This window comes from Muscardinus avellanarius, assembly GCF_963383645.1.
Source record: "Muscardinus avellanarius genome assembly, chromosome: 2".
Classification (NCBI taxonomy): Eukaryota; Metazoa; Chordata; class Mammalia; order Rodentia; family Gliridae; genus Muscardinus; species Muscardinus avellanarius.
Genome location: NC_137787.1, coordinates 149,516,383 through 149,529,208, shown reverse-complemented (window position 1 = coordinate 149,529,208; position 12,826 = coordinate 149,516,383). Strand labels below are relative to the sequence as shown.

General features: G+C 39.2%; 1 protein-coding gene across 3 annotated transcripts in view; it reads right to left on the bottom strand.

Moving 5' to 3' along the window:
* ELF1 (E74 like ETS transcription factor 1) overlaps positions 1-12,826 on the bottom strand; it is a gene marked incomplete at its 5' end in the record, with an annotated part of 43,755 nt that overhangs the window by 15,364 nt on the left and 15,565 nt on the right. For 2 of the 3 annotated variants that reach the window (XM_080689804.1, XM_080689805.1), the window contains 2 exons: positions 558-665; positions 6,474-6,651. In XM_080689804.1, coding sequence (XP_080545930.1) covers positions 558-665; positions 6,474-6,651 — 286 coding nt within the window. The remainder of the gene's footprint in view (positions 1-557; positions 666-6,473; positions 6,652-12,826) is intronic. The other variant, XM_080689806.1, reaches the window with a different exon arrangement.

Below are 12,826 nucleotides of genomic sequence, written 5' to 3'. Positions count from 1 at the left end.
TACTAATACTACTAATAGTAATAATAAAACAGAGGCTAGTGGTTGTAGTTCAGTTGTAGATTGTTTGCTTGGCATACGTGAAGCCCTGGGATCAATTTCCAGAACAGCAGGAAAAAAAAAAAAAACTGGATGATATGATACCATAAAGGGCTAATACAATTTTCAGTTACTTTGTTTATTCATTGATGATTATCTATACAGATGACTAAATTATAATAGTCTGGGCTTACCCTGATAGATTTACCAATGAGGCAAAGGAAGTAATGTTTGCATAATCTAGTATTTGGTAATTGTTGAATCACTTTCTGATTCCTAAAAGATTCATTTCCCAAATTAAGAGGTCTTCGTAACTAAACACTCTAGCAAAGGTGCTTCAACTAGTACTGTAGCTTAAAATGTGATCAGGAATCCGAAAATAATAAAACATGGTCTCTGATCTCTTGCTATTTACCATCGAATAAAGAGAGATGTTAATAACTTTACATGGTACATAAGCATGAACAATCATAACCACTTACTTAGTCGTTTCTCAAGCATGAACAATCATAACCACTTACTTAGTCGTTTCTCATCTAACATAGGGTCAGGAGAATCCATGTTGAGGAGTGCCTCAGCAGCCTCCATAGTTTCAATTGTTTCATCTCCATTATGACATGAGGCTTCAACTATGATACATTTAGAGAAAAATGGGAATTAGCTATAAAATACCTGTTCTGAAATTCATATACTGCTGATCTGACCCAGGATTAATATTTGAGTTTACATATATATATTATATATAAGATCAACATAAAACTCAACACATAAAGCAATACGGAATCTATTAAGTGATGACCTTTTCTTTTTAAATTCTTTTCAGCATGCTAGAAGTAGACAGGTAAGCAAAATGAGCTCATACTCTAGAGGGAAACCACTAATCATTTCCCTGATTATTCCTACATTTTCCAGAATAATTATAAGGATGGGGATTAGACTGGAGCAGAAGGGTCCTGGAATAACAGAAACCCTAACTGTGTCACTAAAACCAGTATGTCAATGGGAAAGTCATTTTGTTTCTCTAGGCCTAATGCTATAAAATGATGGGGTTGATATCTTTAGGTAGTTTTCAGCACTACTAATGCTAATACTCTTAGATCACTGAAGGGAAAACTAGTCTTCATTAATCTCTAAGTCTTCTGTTTTTCTCTAATTAGTAAGTTACCACCATTTCCAATAAGTTTTAGGCACAGTCACATTGGTAGAATCGAAACATCCTTTGGTAATTATAGTATTCTGGTACCATTCTTCTCTGGTGTATTTTGTGGAACTTTACCATGGATATAAAACAAAGGTACAAACTCCACATTATTTATTTATTTTTAATTATTATTTTTTATATTTTGGTGGTACTGAGGGTGGAACCCAGGGGCGTTTCTACCTCCAGGCTATACTCCCAGACCTATTTTTATATTTTATTTGGAAACAGGGTCTCACTAAGTTGCTGAGAGCCTAAGTAGCTGAGGCTGGCTTTGAACCTGTGCGTATCAGCCTTCCCAGCTCTGAGATTACAAGCGTATACCACCATGCCTGGCCCCATGTTATTTCTAAAAGTCTGAATACACACACACAATCATGACTCAGATTCAGGAATGGATCAGCCATATGTAACTAAAGATAAACTTTTAATATTACACAAGGCCTCAAAAGTAAATATAAAATCAGAATTTGCAATAGAAGAATAATCTCCATAACAGGTAAAAGTGAGGTCTATAGATTTTTTTTTTTTTTGGTACCAGGGATTGAACCCAGGTACATTCTATCTTCAATTACACTCCCAACCCTATTTTATTCTTTATTTTGAAACATGGTTTCACAAAGTTTCAGAGGGCCTCACTAAATAGCTGAGGCTGGCTATGAACCTGTGATCCTCCTGACTCAGCCTCCCAAGTGCTGGAATTAAAAGCATGTGCCACCATGCTTAACTCAAAGACTTTTTTAAAAGTTTAGCAGCACAACCCTTTTTCCAAACAAAAACTTACCTGGAACTCCAATGTACAATTAGATAAAAGTAGTATTTTTTTCATTATATATTTTCCCTCTTTATTTTCAATTTACATTTTTGTACATTCAAATTTATATCAAACTTGATAGGAAGTGTTATGGTTTGGCCAGGAAATATCCCTCAGAAAAGCCTATGTGCTGGCAACATAACAATGTTCAGAAGTGAAATAACTGAATTATGGACACTCTAACCTCATCAGTGAAATTAATTCTTTTCATGGGATTACTAACGTGTATGTGTGTGTGTGTGTGTGTGTGTGTGTGTGTGTGTGTTTTTTACTGGAGATTAGACACAAAGAGTACTATTTCTGAGCTACACTCCAATCCTCCTTATTTTTTATTTTGAAACACAGTCTCCTGCTCACTAAGTTACTATGCAGGCCTTGAACCTGTACTCTTCGTATCTCACCTTCCCAAGAACTGGGATTATAGGTATATGGCACTATTAAAGGTATCTGGCTTAGATTAATAATTTTTTTCTTTTGTGGTACTAGGTATGGAACTAGGGGCATTCTACCTCCAAGCTACACCCCCTAGCCCTATTTTTAATTCTTTATTTTGAAACAGGGTCTGAGTTGAAAAGGGCCTCACTAAGTAGAAGCTGAAGCTGTCCTCGAACTGCTATCCTTCTGTCTCAGACTCCCAAATGCTGGGATTACAAGCATAAGCCACCATGCCTGGCTTTGTATTAATAATTTAAGTGGATATGCTGGGTAGTACCTTTAGGCAGGTGGGGCATGGCTGGAAGGGGTAGTTAGGCCTTGGGGACTATATCTGTCCCTGGTCCCCCTCCTCTCTCTCTCTCTCTCTCTCTCTCTCTCTCTGCTTAACTCAGATACAGCCTGCCACCATGTTGTTTCTACCTTGGGGCCAGCTAACCATGGAATGAATCTCTGAAAGCAAGGACCAAGATAAACCTTCCCCCCTCTAAGTTTTTCTTGTCAGGTATTTTGTGCTTAGCAACAAAACAGGTAACCAACACATGAGGCAAATCAATAATTCAAAATGAAAGGCTTTTTTGTTTCTTTTTTTTTTTTTTTTTTTTTTTTGGTACTGAGGATTGAACCCAGGGACATTCTACCTCTAAGCTATACCCCCATCCCTGTTTCACTTTTTATTTCAAAAAAGAATCTCGCTAAATTGTTGGAGGCCTCGATAGTTGCTGAGGGTGGCCTTGAACCCATTATCCTTCTCTCTCAGCCTCTCAAATACCAGGATTACAGATGTGCACCACAACAACCAACTTAAAATGAAATTAATTTGCTGGGTGTGGTCCTGCACACCTGTAATCCCAGTACTTGGGAGGCTGAGACAGGAGGATTTTAGGTTTGTGTCTAGCCTTAGCAATTTATTGAGACCCTCCACAATTCGGTAAGCCCATTTCAAAGTAAGCAATAAAATAGGACTGGGGATGCTGCTCAGAGGTAGAACACCTTTGGGTTCAATCCCTAGTACCACACACAAAAAAACAAAAAAGAAAAGAAAAGAAAACATTTTGATGAATATAAAAATCTGAAATCTAGCTGGGTATTGACGGCACATGCTTGTAATCCCAGTATTTGGGAGATAGGGACAGGAAGATCCTAGGATAATAGCCAGCCTTAGCAACTTATCGCAATCAGCGTTACCAACTTTTCAAGGCCCTCTGCAATTTAGTGAGATCCTTTTTCAAAATAAAAAGTAAAACAGGGCTGGGAATATAGTTCAGAGGTAGAATACCAGTAGGTTTACTCCCTACCATAAAAAGAAGCCAAATGTGGTGGCACACGTTTATAATCCCAGCATTTGGGGGACTGAAACAGGATGATCTCAGTTCATGGACAGCCTCAGCTACTTAGTGAGGCCCTCTGCAACTTAGTGAGACCCTGTTTCAAAATAAAGAATAGCCAGGCATGGTGGCACATGCTTGTATTCCCTGCACTTGGGAGGCGGAGACAGGAAGATCGCGCTGGTTTAAAGCCAGCCTCGCTGGCTTAAGAGACCGTTAGCAAGTAAAAAATATAAAATAGGTCTAGGAGTGTAGCCCAGAGGTAGAAGGGGTTCCAGGAACGCCAGTACCACTAAAAATAAAATAAAATAAAATAAAATAAAGAATAAAATCTGGGTGTGGTGGTGCATGCTTGTAATCCCAGCATTCAGGAGGCTGAGACTGAGGTTCACGGTTTGCAGACAGCCTGAGCTACTTAGTGAGGCCCTTTGCAACTCAGTGAGGCCCTGTTTCAAAATAAAAAATAAAAGAAATAGGGCTGGGAGTGTAGCTCAGAGGTTGAATGCCCTGGGTTCCATCCCAATAAAAGAAAGGGAAGGTAGGTAGGTAGGTAGGGCAGGCTGGGGGTGTAGTCCGGAGGTAGAATTCCCCAAGGTTCCATCTCCAATACTGAAAAAAAAAAGAAAAAAGAAAAAAAAAATCTAAAATCTGGGGTTATACAGAAATCTCAAAAAAAATCCAAATTATGAAACATATTACTGAATGTAACATAAAGAAGCCCCTTGTGTCCATTCCCAGCTTCAAATTATCAACACATGGTCAGTGTTTTTTTATTCATGTCCTACTTACTACACCCAAGTCCTCACCACCTCAGAGATGATTATGAAGGAATTCAAGACACTGTATGTTATCTTCAAGTACTTTAGCATGTGTATCTAAGAGATAAGGAGTCTAACATAGTTATTATATTTCAAAACATTTATAAGCCAAAATGTATCCCCTCAAATTCTACATAATGAAAAGATGATGAAGGATAACAACTTTGTGGCACAGACTTAGGGCCAAAGGGTTTGATATTGGGCTGACTTTTTTTTTTTTTTTTTGGTGGTACTGGGGTTCCTGGAAACCCTTCTACCTCCAGGCTACACTCCCAGACCTATTTTTTATACTTTTTTATTTGGAAACAGGGTCTCTTAAGCCAGTGCAGCTGGCTTCGAACCTGCGTGATCCTCCTGTCTCCACCTGCCAAGCATGGGGATTACAAGCGTGCGCCACCACACCCAGCTTCGGCTGACATTTTTTGTCATAGCAGCCAAAAAAGTTCTAGAGTGGTGATATCCGTAAGAGGTAGATACAGCCAAGAATACACAGAAAGAAAGACTGGAAAGGAGATGAAGAATTGTGAGTTTCTCTTTTCTGCCTAGTTGGAAAAACTAAACCAGGAATAGTGTTTTAGGAACTCATAATAGATGCCAGCTACATCTGAGGCAATGAATAGAAGATTGATTTGAGACGGAATAAATTTATAGTTACCTATACTTAAAAATGTAACAGTGACAATAAAATATGACTACTTCTTTTAAAAATAAAGATGAAAAGTTTTGCTTCCAAATAATTTCTCAAGAGCTGGGTGTGGTGGCACGCGTTTGTAATCCCCGCGCTTAGGAGGCTGAGACAAGGGGATCACACGGGTTCGAAGCCAGCCTCAGCTACTTAGTGAGGCTCTCAGCAACTTAGTGAGACCCTGTTTCCAAATAAAATATAAAATAGGTCAGGGAGTATAGCCCAGAGGTTAAAAAAAAAAAAAAAAGCCCCTGGGTTCCACCCCCAGTACCACCCCAAAACTAAATTAATTAATTAAAAATTCTCAAAAATCCCCAACATCTCTGGCCAATATAAAGTAATGCAAAACCACAAAACTACAAAGCATGTAACAGTTTCTATATAGTGTACCCTTCAAGTTTGAAATATCTTACTAGTTTTGACTGAACCTGAAGAGAAATCTATAAATCTCAGGACCTTATCATACATTTAGGTAATGGCCTACTGTTTTGCTTTCTGTGGAAGTAGTAAGAACATTCCTATCTCTTACCCTACGAAGAAACTTCTCATTTTGTACTCAGGAACACAGACATAGGAATACAGACCTTCTTCAATGGGATGGTTTGATTCCTCTGACAAGCCTCCTATTTTGTAAAGTTCATTTCAATATACTTAAGGAAAAAGGGAGCCAGACATGGCATGCTTGTAATTCTTGTACTTGGGATGCTGAGACAGAAGAATTGAAGGTTCAAAGCCAGCCTCACCAACTATTAAGTTAGTAAGGCCCCTTAACAACTTTTTGAAACAAAAAATAAAAAAGACTGGGTTGCAGCTTAAGGTAAAATGTCCCTGGGTTCAACTCACAATAACACACACACACACACACACACACACACACACACACACACACACGAAAGAAAAAGAAAATGAAAATGAAAATGAAAATAAAAATAAAAATAAAAATAAAAATAAAAGAAAAAAGAAAAAGAAAAAAGAGGGAGGGAAGAAAGAAAGCACTATGAAACAGGGCAGATGACAGAAAATACAGTTTCCTTCTTCCTTCAGGGTTCTGGCTTCTGCAGGTAATGAAATTACTCAAAACCAAGTTAGGACCTTTTCATGCTGCAACATCCTCAAGACTAAGGAAACTGCCTAAAATGGTGCTCTTCAGAGCCCAACACACCTGTAAGAGTAATGTCGTCATCATCATCTATGATTTCTTCTTCAGCAACATCCAGCGAGCTCTCAGTAATCATGTCACTAGGCTCCTCCACACAGGCGAGACCAGCATAGCTATTGAGGATATCAGCACCAGGAACATGCTCCACGATGACAGCAGGGAAAATAGCTGGATCACCAAGCTGGGGGCAGGGGCAATAAAGCATTAAGGAAGTTTTCTTTTGTTTGATACAACCAAACACCTGTTACACATTACATCAATCTGGTTTCTACAACATTAGCTACTTATATCTTGACAGTCCTTCTAGGCTGAAGGGAATGTGTATCTATATCACATAAACAAAAGATGATACAGATGGGTCTTCAATACCAGGTTTTCACTGGGTATCCTAAAAAGTAGATTTTTAAGTGATATTACATAAAAACCTAGTAAAATATCATTAATATACCTAAGCAAGAAATAGCATATAAATGAAACATACAATTTTTTAAAATGTCAATAAAAGTTTCTTCGGCAGGAAAAATCCATGAGTTTAATAAATATTACACTGTTATTTGGCACACAAGCCTTATTTTAACATCTTTGACTTACATGAAAAAAAAATTTTTTTGTGTGGTACTGGAGATGGAACCTAGGTGCATTCTACTTCCAAGCTACATCCCCAGCCAGAAATACATTATATATATATATATATATATATATATATATACATATACATATATATACACATATACATATATATACACACACATACATATATATACATATATATACACACACATACATATATGTATATATACATACATATATATGTATATATATATATATTTTTTTTTTTGCAAGTGTGGAGATGGAACCCAGAGACATTCAACCTCCAAGCTACACCCCCTGCCCTGTTTTATATTTTTTATTTTGAAACAGGGTCTAAGTTGTGGAGGTCCTAAGTAGCTGAGGCTGTCCGCGAACCATGATCCTCCAGTCTCAGCCTCCCAAATGCTGGGATTTAAAGCATACACCACCACACCTGGCTCCCAGCCCTATTTTTTATTCTTTATTTGAAACAGGATCTCACTGAGTTGCAGAGGCCCTCACTAAGTAGTAGCTGAAGCTGTACTTGAACTGCAATCCTCCTGTCTCGGCCTCCCAAATGCTAGGATTACAAGCATGTGCCACAACACCCGGCTTCATTTTAGTCCTATATGTTAATGGGGTACAAGACTGTAGAGGCATACATGCGCATATCACTCATTTAGCCCTTCCCCCTTCCCTCCACCTTCCCTCCTTCTCATGTTTGCCTTAGTGACTGACTTTTATATATTTGTGAATGTACATTAGGGAATTTCCCTCTTCCTCCCTCCCATCCTCAATTAGGTTGCCTTATTTGCTCATCTACAGATTCTCCTTTGGGAATTAGACCAGAGACCTTGCAGCTGCTCAAAGAGGTCACAGGTCCAACTCTGCAACACACAGGCACAGGTAAAACTTTCTCAGCAAGACCCCAAAGGCACAGGAAACCAAAAGACAGATCAATACCTGGATTGCATTAAACTGAAGAGCTTCTGTACAACAAAGAAAACTATCAAGAACCTCAACTGAGTGCCAACAGAATTGGAAAAGATTTTTGCCACCTGTTCCTCCGATAGAGGACTAATATCTAGAATATACAGAGAACTCAAGAAACTCAGCGTTAAAAAAACAAATAACCCAATCAAAAAAATGGGCAAGTGAGCTAACTTTCATTTCCTATTACTATCTTCTTCAAGCATGGCTATATTAAGGATATAAATTGCTGCCACTAATAGCTGGTTGTAAAGTCATGAGATTTTAGAATCTTTCAGTTCCTTTCAGACCCTTAAATTTACCTAGTCCAATAGTAAATGTGGTGATATACACTTGTAATCTCAGTACTTGGGAGACTGAGACAGGAGGACTATATGATCAAGGATAGCCTCAGCAATTTAGCAAGATCCTTTTTCAAAATAATAAAAAAAAAAAACCAGGGGACTGCGGTATGTAGCTTGGAGGTAAAATGCCCCTAAATATAAAAAAAAAAAAAAACCTTAACCTAGTCCAGCCAACTCATTATATTGATGAGGAAACTAGCCCAGAGAAAGTTTTTTAACAACCTATTAAAAAGTAGTCAGCCAAGCATGGTGGTTGTAATCCCAGTACTAGGGAGGCCAAGACAGGATGATTGCAGGTTCGAGGACAGCCTCAATTAAGTAGAGACTCTCATCAACCTAGCAAGACCATTTCCAAATAAAAAATAAAATAGGGCTGAGGGTGTAGCTTTAAGGTAGAATGTTTCTGGTAGAATGTCTAGTACCCTCCCCCACCAACACACACATCAGTGACAAACCATTAAACCACTATGTCAACTTTTTGTTTTATTTTGTTTGTGCGTGTGTGGTATTGGGGCTCGAACCCAGGAGCATTCTACCTCTAAGCTATACCACCAGCCCTATTTTATTTTTATTTTGAAATATGGTCTCAGTAGGTTGTTGAGACTGTCCTAAAACCTGTGATTGTCCTCTCTTAGCCTCCTAAGTACTGGGATTACAGGCATGCACCACCACATTCAGCTTCAATTTTTTATTTTGAATTTTTTATTTTTTTATTTTTTGCAGTAATGGGGACGAAACACAAAGGCATTCTACCTCTGAGCTACATGCACCTCCAGCCCTTTTTTTTTTTTTTTTTTTTTTTTTTGGTGGTACTGGGGTTCCTGGAAACCCTTCTACCTCCAGGCTACACTCCCAGACCTATTTTTACATTTTTATTTGGAAACAGGGTCTCCTAAGCCAGCGTGCACGGCTGGCTTCGAACCTGTGCGATCCTCCTGTTTCTGTCTCCCAAGCGCGGGGATTACAAGCGTGCGCCACCACACCCGGCCCTATTTTTTATACTTTACTTTGAAACAGGGTCTTACTGAGTTGCAAAGGGCCTCACTAAGTAGCTGAGGCTGTCTGGGAACTGTGGTCCTCCTGTCTCAACCTCCCAAATGCTGAAATTACAAGTGTGCGCCACCACGCCCATCTATTTTGAAGTAATTTCAGACTCAGAAAAGTTGCAAAAGCGGCACAAAGAATTACCATACAACCATAACCTGTATTACCCAAACTCCTACCATTTTGTCATATCCATTTATAATTCTTTCAATACTTTTTTTCTGATTTGTTTGAAAGTGGTAAGCATACATTGTTTCATTTTGGGTACTGAACCAGGGGGCATTCTACCTGTGAGCCAAAACACCCAACCCTATTTTATTTTTATTTTGAAACAGAGTCTCACTATTTGTGAGGCTATCCTTGAGCCTGTGATTCTCTTGTCTTAGTTTACCAAGTACTGGAATTACAAGCGTACGCCAAAATGCCCATCTGAAATTCTATTTCTTTAACCCAAAATACTATTGTGTTTATTTCCCAAGTACATGAATATTATCTTCTATATTGGTGGCACAATTCCCCAAATCAGGAAAAAAAACTGCCATATTCAAATTTTCCCAACTGTCTTAACAAAGTTCATAAAAAATAAAAAAGTTTTTGGCTCAATAGCCAGTGTAGAATAATAAATTTCATGTAGTAAATCCTCTATCTTAATGACAGTGCCTTTAATCTACAATTGTCTCTTTTATATATATATATATATATATATATATATATATATATATATAGTGTGTGTGTGTGTGTTTGTGTGTGTGTGTGTGTGTGTGTGTGTGTGTGTGTGTGTGTGGCACTGGAGGTGGAACCCAGGGGCTTTCTACCTCCAGGCTATACTCCAGACCTATTTTTCTATTTTATTTAGAAACAGGGTCTCACTAAGTTGCTGAGACCCTCACTAAGGATCTGAGGCTGGCTTTGAACCTGCGCGATCCTCCTATCTCAGCCTCCCAAACTCAGGGGTTACAAGTGTGTGCCACCACGCCCGGCTATTTAATTTTGAACAGTTCTTCAGTCTTTCATAATCTTAACACTTTTTTGGGGGGAGGGGTGCTGGATATTGACCCCAGGGGTATTATACCTCCAAACTACACCCTTAGCCCAATTTTATTTATTTGTTTGATTGTTTTGCAGTACTGGGATGGAACCCAGGAGCACTATTCCTCCAAGCTCCACCCCCAGCCCAATTTTTTATTCTTTATTTTTGAAACAGGTTCTCACTGAGTTACAAAGGCCTTCACTAAGCAACTGAGGCTATCCAAGAACCAAGATTCTCCTATCTCGGCCTCCCAAATGTTGGGATTACTAGTGTGAACCACCATGCCGGTCTTTATTTCTTATTTTGAAACAGGGTCTCACTAGGTGGCTATAGTGTAACTACTTGCTGAGGGTGGTAGTGAACCTGCAACCCCCCCCCCCCCCGCCGCCGTGATCTCCACCCCCCCATCCTACCAAATACTGAAATTACAAGCATGTGCCACCACACCCCACTCTAACATTTTTTTTCCCCAGTACTGGAGATGAAGCCCAGGGCATTCTCCCTCTGAGCTACACCCCCAGCCCTATTTTTTATCCTTTATTTTGAAACAAGATCTGAGTTGTAAAGGTCCTCACTAAGTAGCTGAGGCTGTCCCCAAACCAAGAACCTCCAGCCTCAGCCTCCCAAATGCTAGGATTATAAGCGTGTGCCACCACACCAAGCCTTAACTTAAACACTTTCGAAGAGTGCTTAGTGTCACTTGTTTTATAGAAATGCCCCTCAATTTAGGTTTGGATATTTTCTCATGACTAGATTCAGTTAGCAGTTTTGGTAGAAATTTTAAAGACATTATGTCCTTTAACATATCTGAATTCAGGGGGTCCCAAACACTATCTATCATACTGCTGAGGACCTTAACTTTGACTCAAAGGGATATCTACCAGGTTTCTCTACTGCAGCTGCTATTTTTCTTTTTGTAACTATTAAAGATGCCTCAAGACTATGTGACCATCCTGTTTCTTAACTAAACATTTTCTCATACAGTGCTATTATCGTAAATGTGAGAAAAGATTCCTGCTTATAGGGGTAATGTCAGGTACTTTGCTATTTTCCTTGAGTCAGCTATACTGAGAATATTAAGGTTTCATTATAACTCAACAGCTTCTTTTAAAATTCATGCTCAAGCCAGGCGTGGTGGCGCACGCTTGTAATCCCAGCGCTTGGGAGGCTGAGACAGGAGGATAGCACAGGTTCGAAGCCAGTCTCAGCTACTGAGTGAGGCTTTCAGCAACTTAGTAAGACCCTGTTTCCAAATAGAGTATAAACATAGGTCTGGGAGTATGGCCTGGAGGTAGAAAAGGCCCCTGGGTTCCACCCTCAGGACCATAAAATTCATGTTCATGGAAGCTGGTTGTGGTGGTGCACGCTTGTAATCCCAGCATTTGGGAGGCTGAGACAGGAGGATCGCGATTTGTAGCCAGCCCTTTCCAACTCAGTGAGACCCAGTTTCAAAATAAAGAATAAAAATAGGGCTAGGAGTGTAGTTCGGAGGTAGAATGCCCCTGGGTTCCATCTCCAGCACCACAATAAATAAATAAATTAATAAAAATTCATGTTCATGGAGCTATACACTAAGGTTACATATTACTTCTATCATAGGAATATAATTAGTTGGGTGTGGTGGTGAACTCCTATAATTCTAGTACTTGGGAGGCTAAGACAGGATTGCAAGTTCAAAGACAGTCTCAGCAATTTATTGAGACTCTGTTTCAAAATAAAAAATAAGGACTGTGGGTTTCACTTGGAGGTAAATTGCTCCTGGGTTCAATCCCCAGTACCAAAAAAAAAAAAAAAAAAAAAAAAAAAGTTTAAGGCCGGGTGTGGTGGGCACACTCTTGTAATCTTAGCATTTGGGAGGCTGAGAAAGGAGGATTGCGGTTCTCAGGCAGCTTCAGCTACTTAGTGAGGCCCTTTGCAACTCTGTGAAACCGTGTTTCAAAATAAAGAATTAAAAAAAAAAAAAAATAGGGCTGGAGGTGTAGCTCAGAGGGAGAATGCCCCTGGGTTCCAGCCCCAATACCACAAAAAAAGGAAAAAAATTTAAAAACATACATAATCAAATGAATTTAAAATATATCATAGGTACTAAACAGAGCCTATCCCTGCTTTTAAGAATGTTATTCTCTGCTGGGCGTGGTGGCCCACGCTTGTAATCCCCGTGCTTGGGAGGCGGAGACAGGAGGATCGTGCTGGTTCGGAGCCAGCCTTGCTGGCTTAAGAGACCCTGTTTCCACATAAAAAAGTTAAAAAATAGGTCTGGGAGTATAGCCCGTGGGAGTGTATCCCGGAGGTAGAAGGGCTTCCAGGAACCCCAGTACCACCAAAAAAAAAAAAAAAAAAAAAAAAAAGAATGTTACTCTCTACAATTTATGATTAAC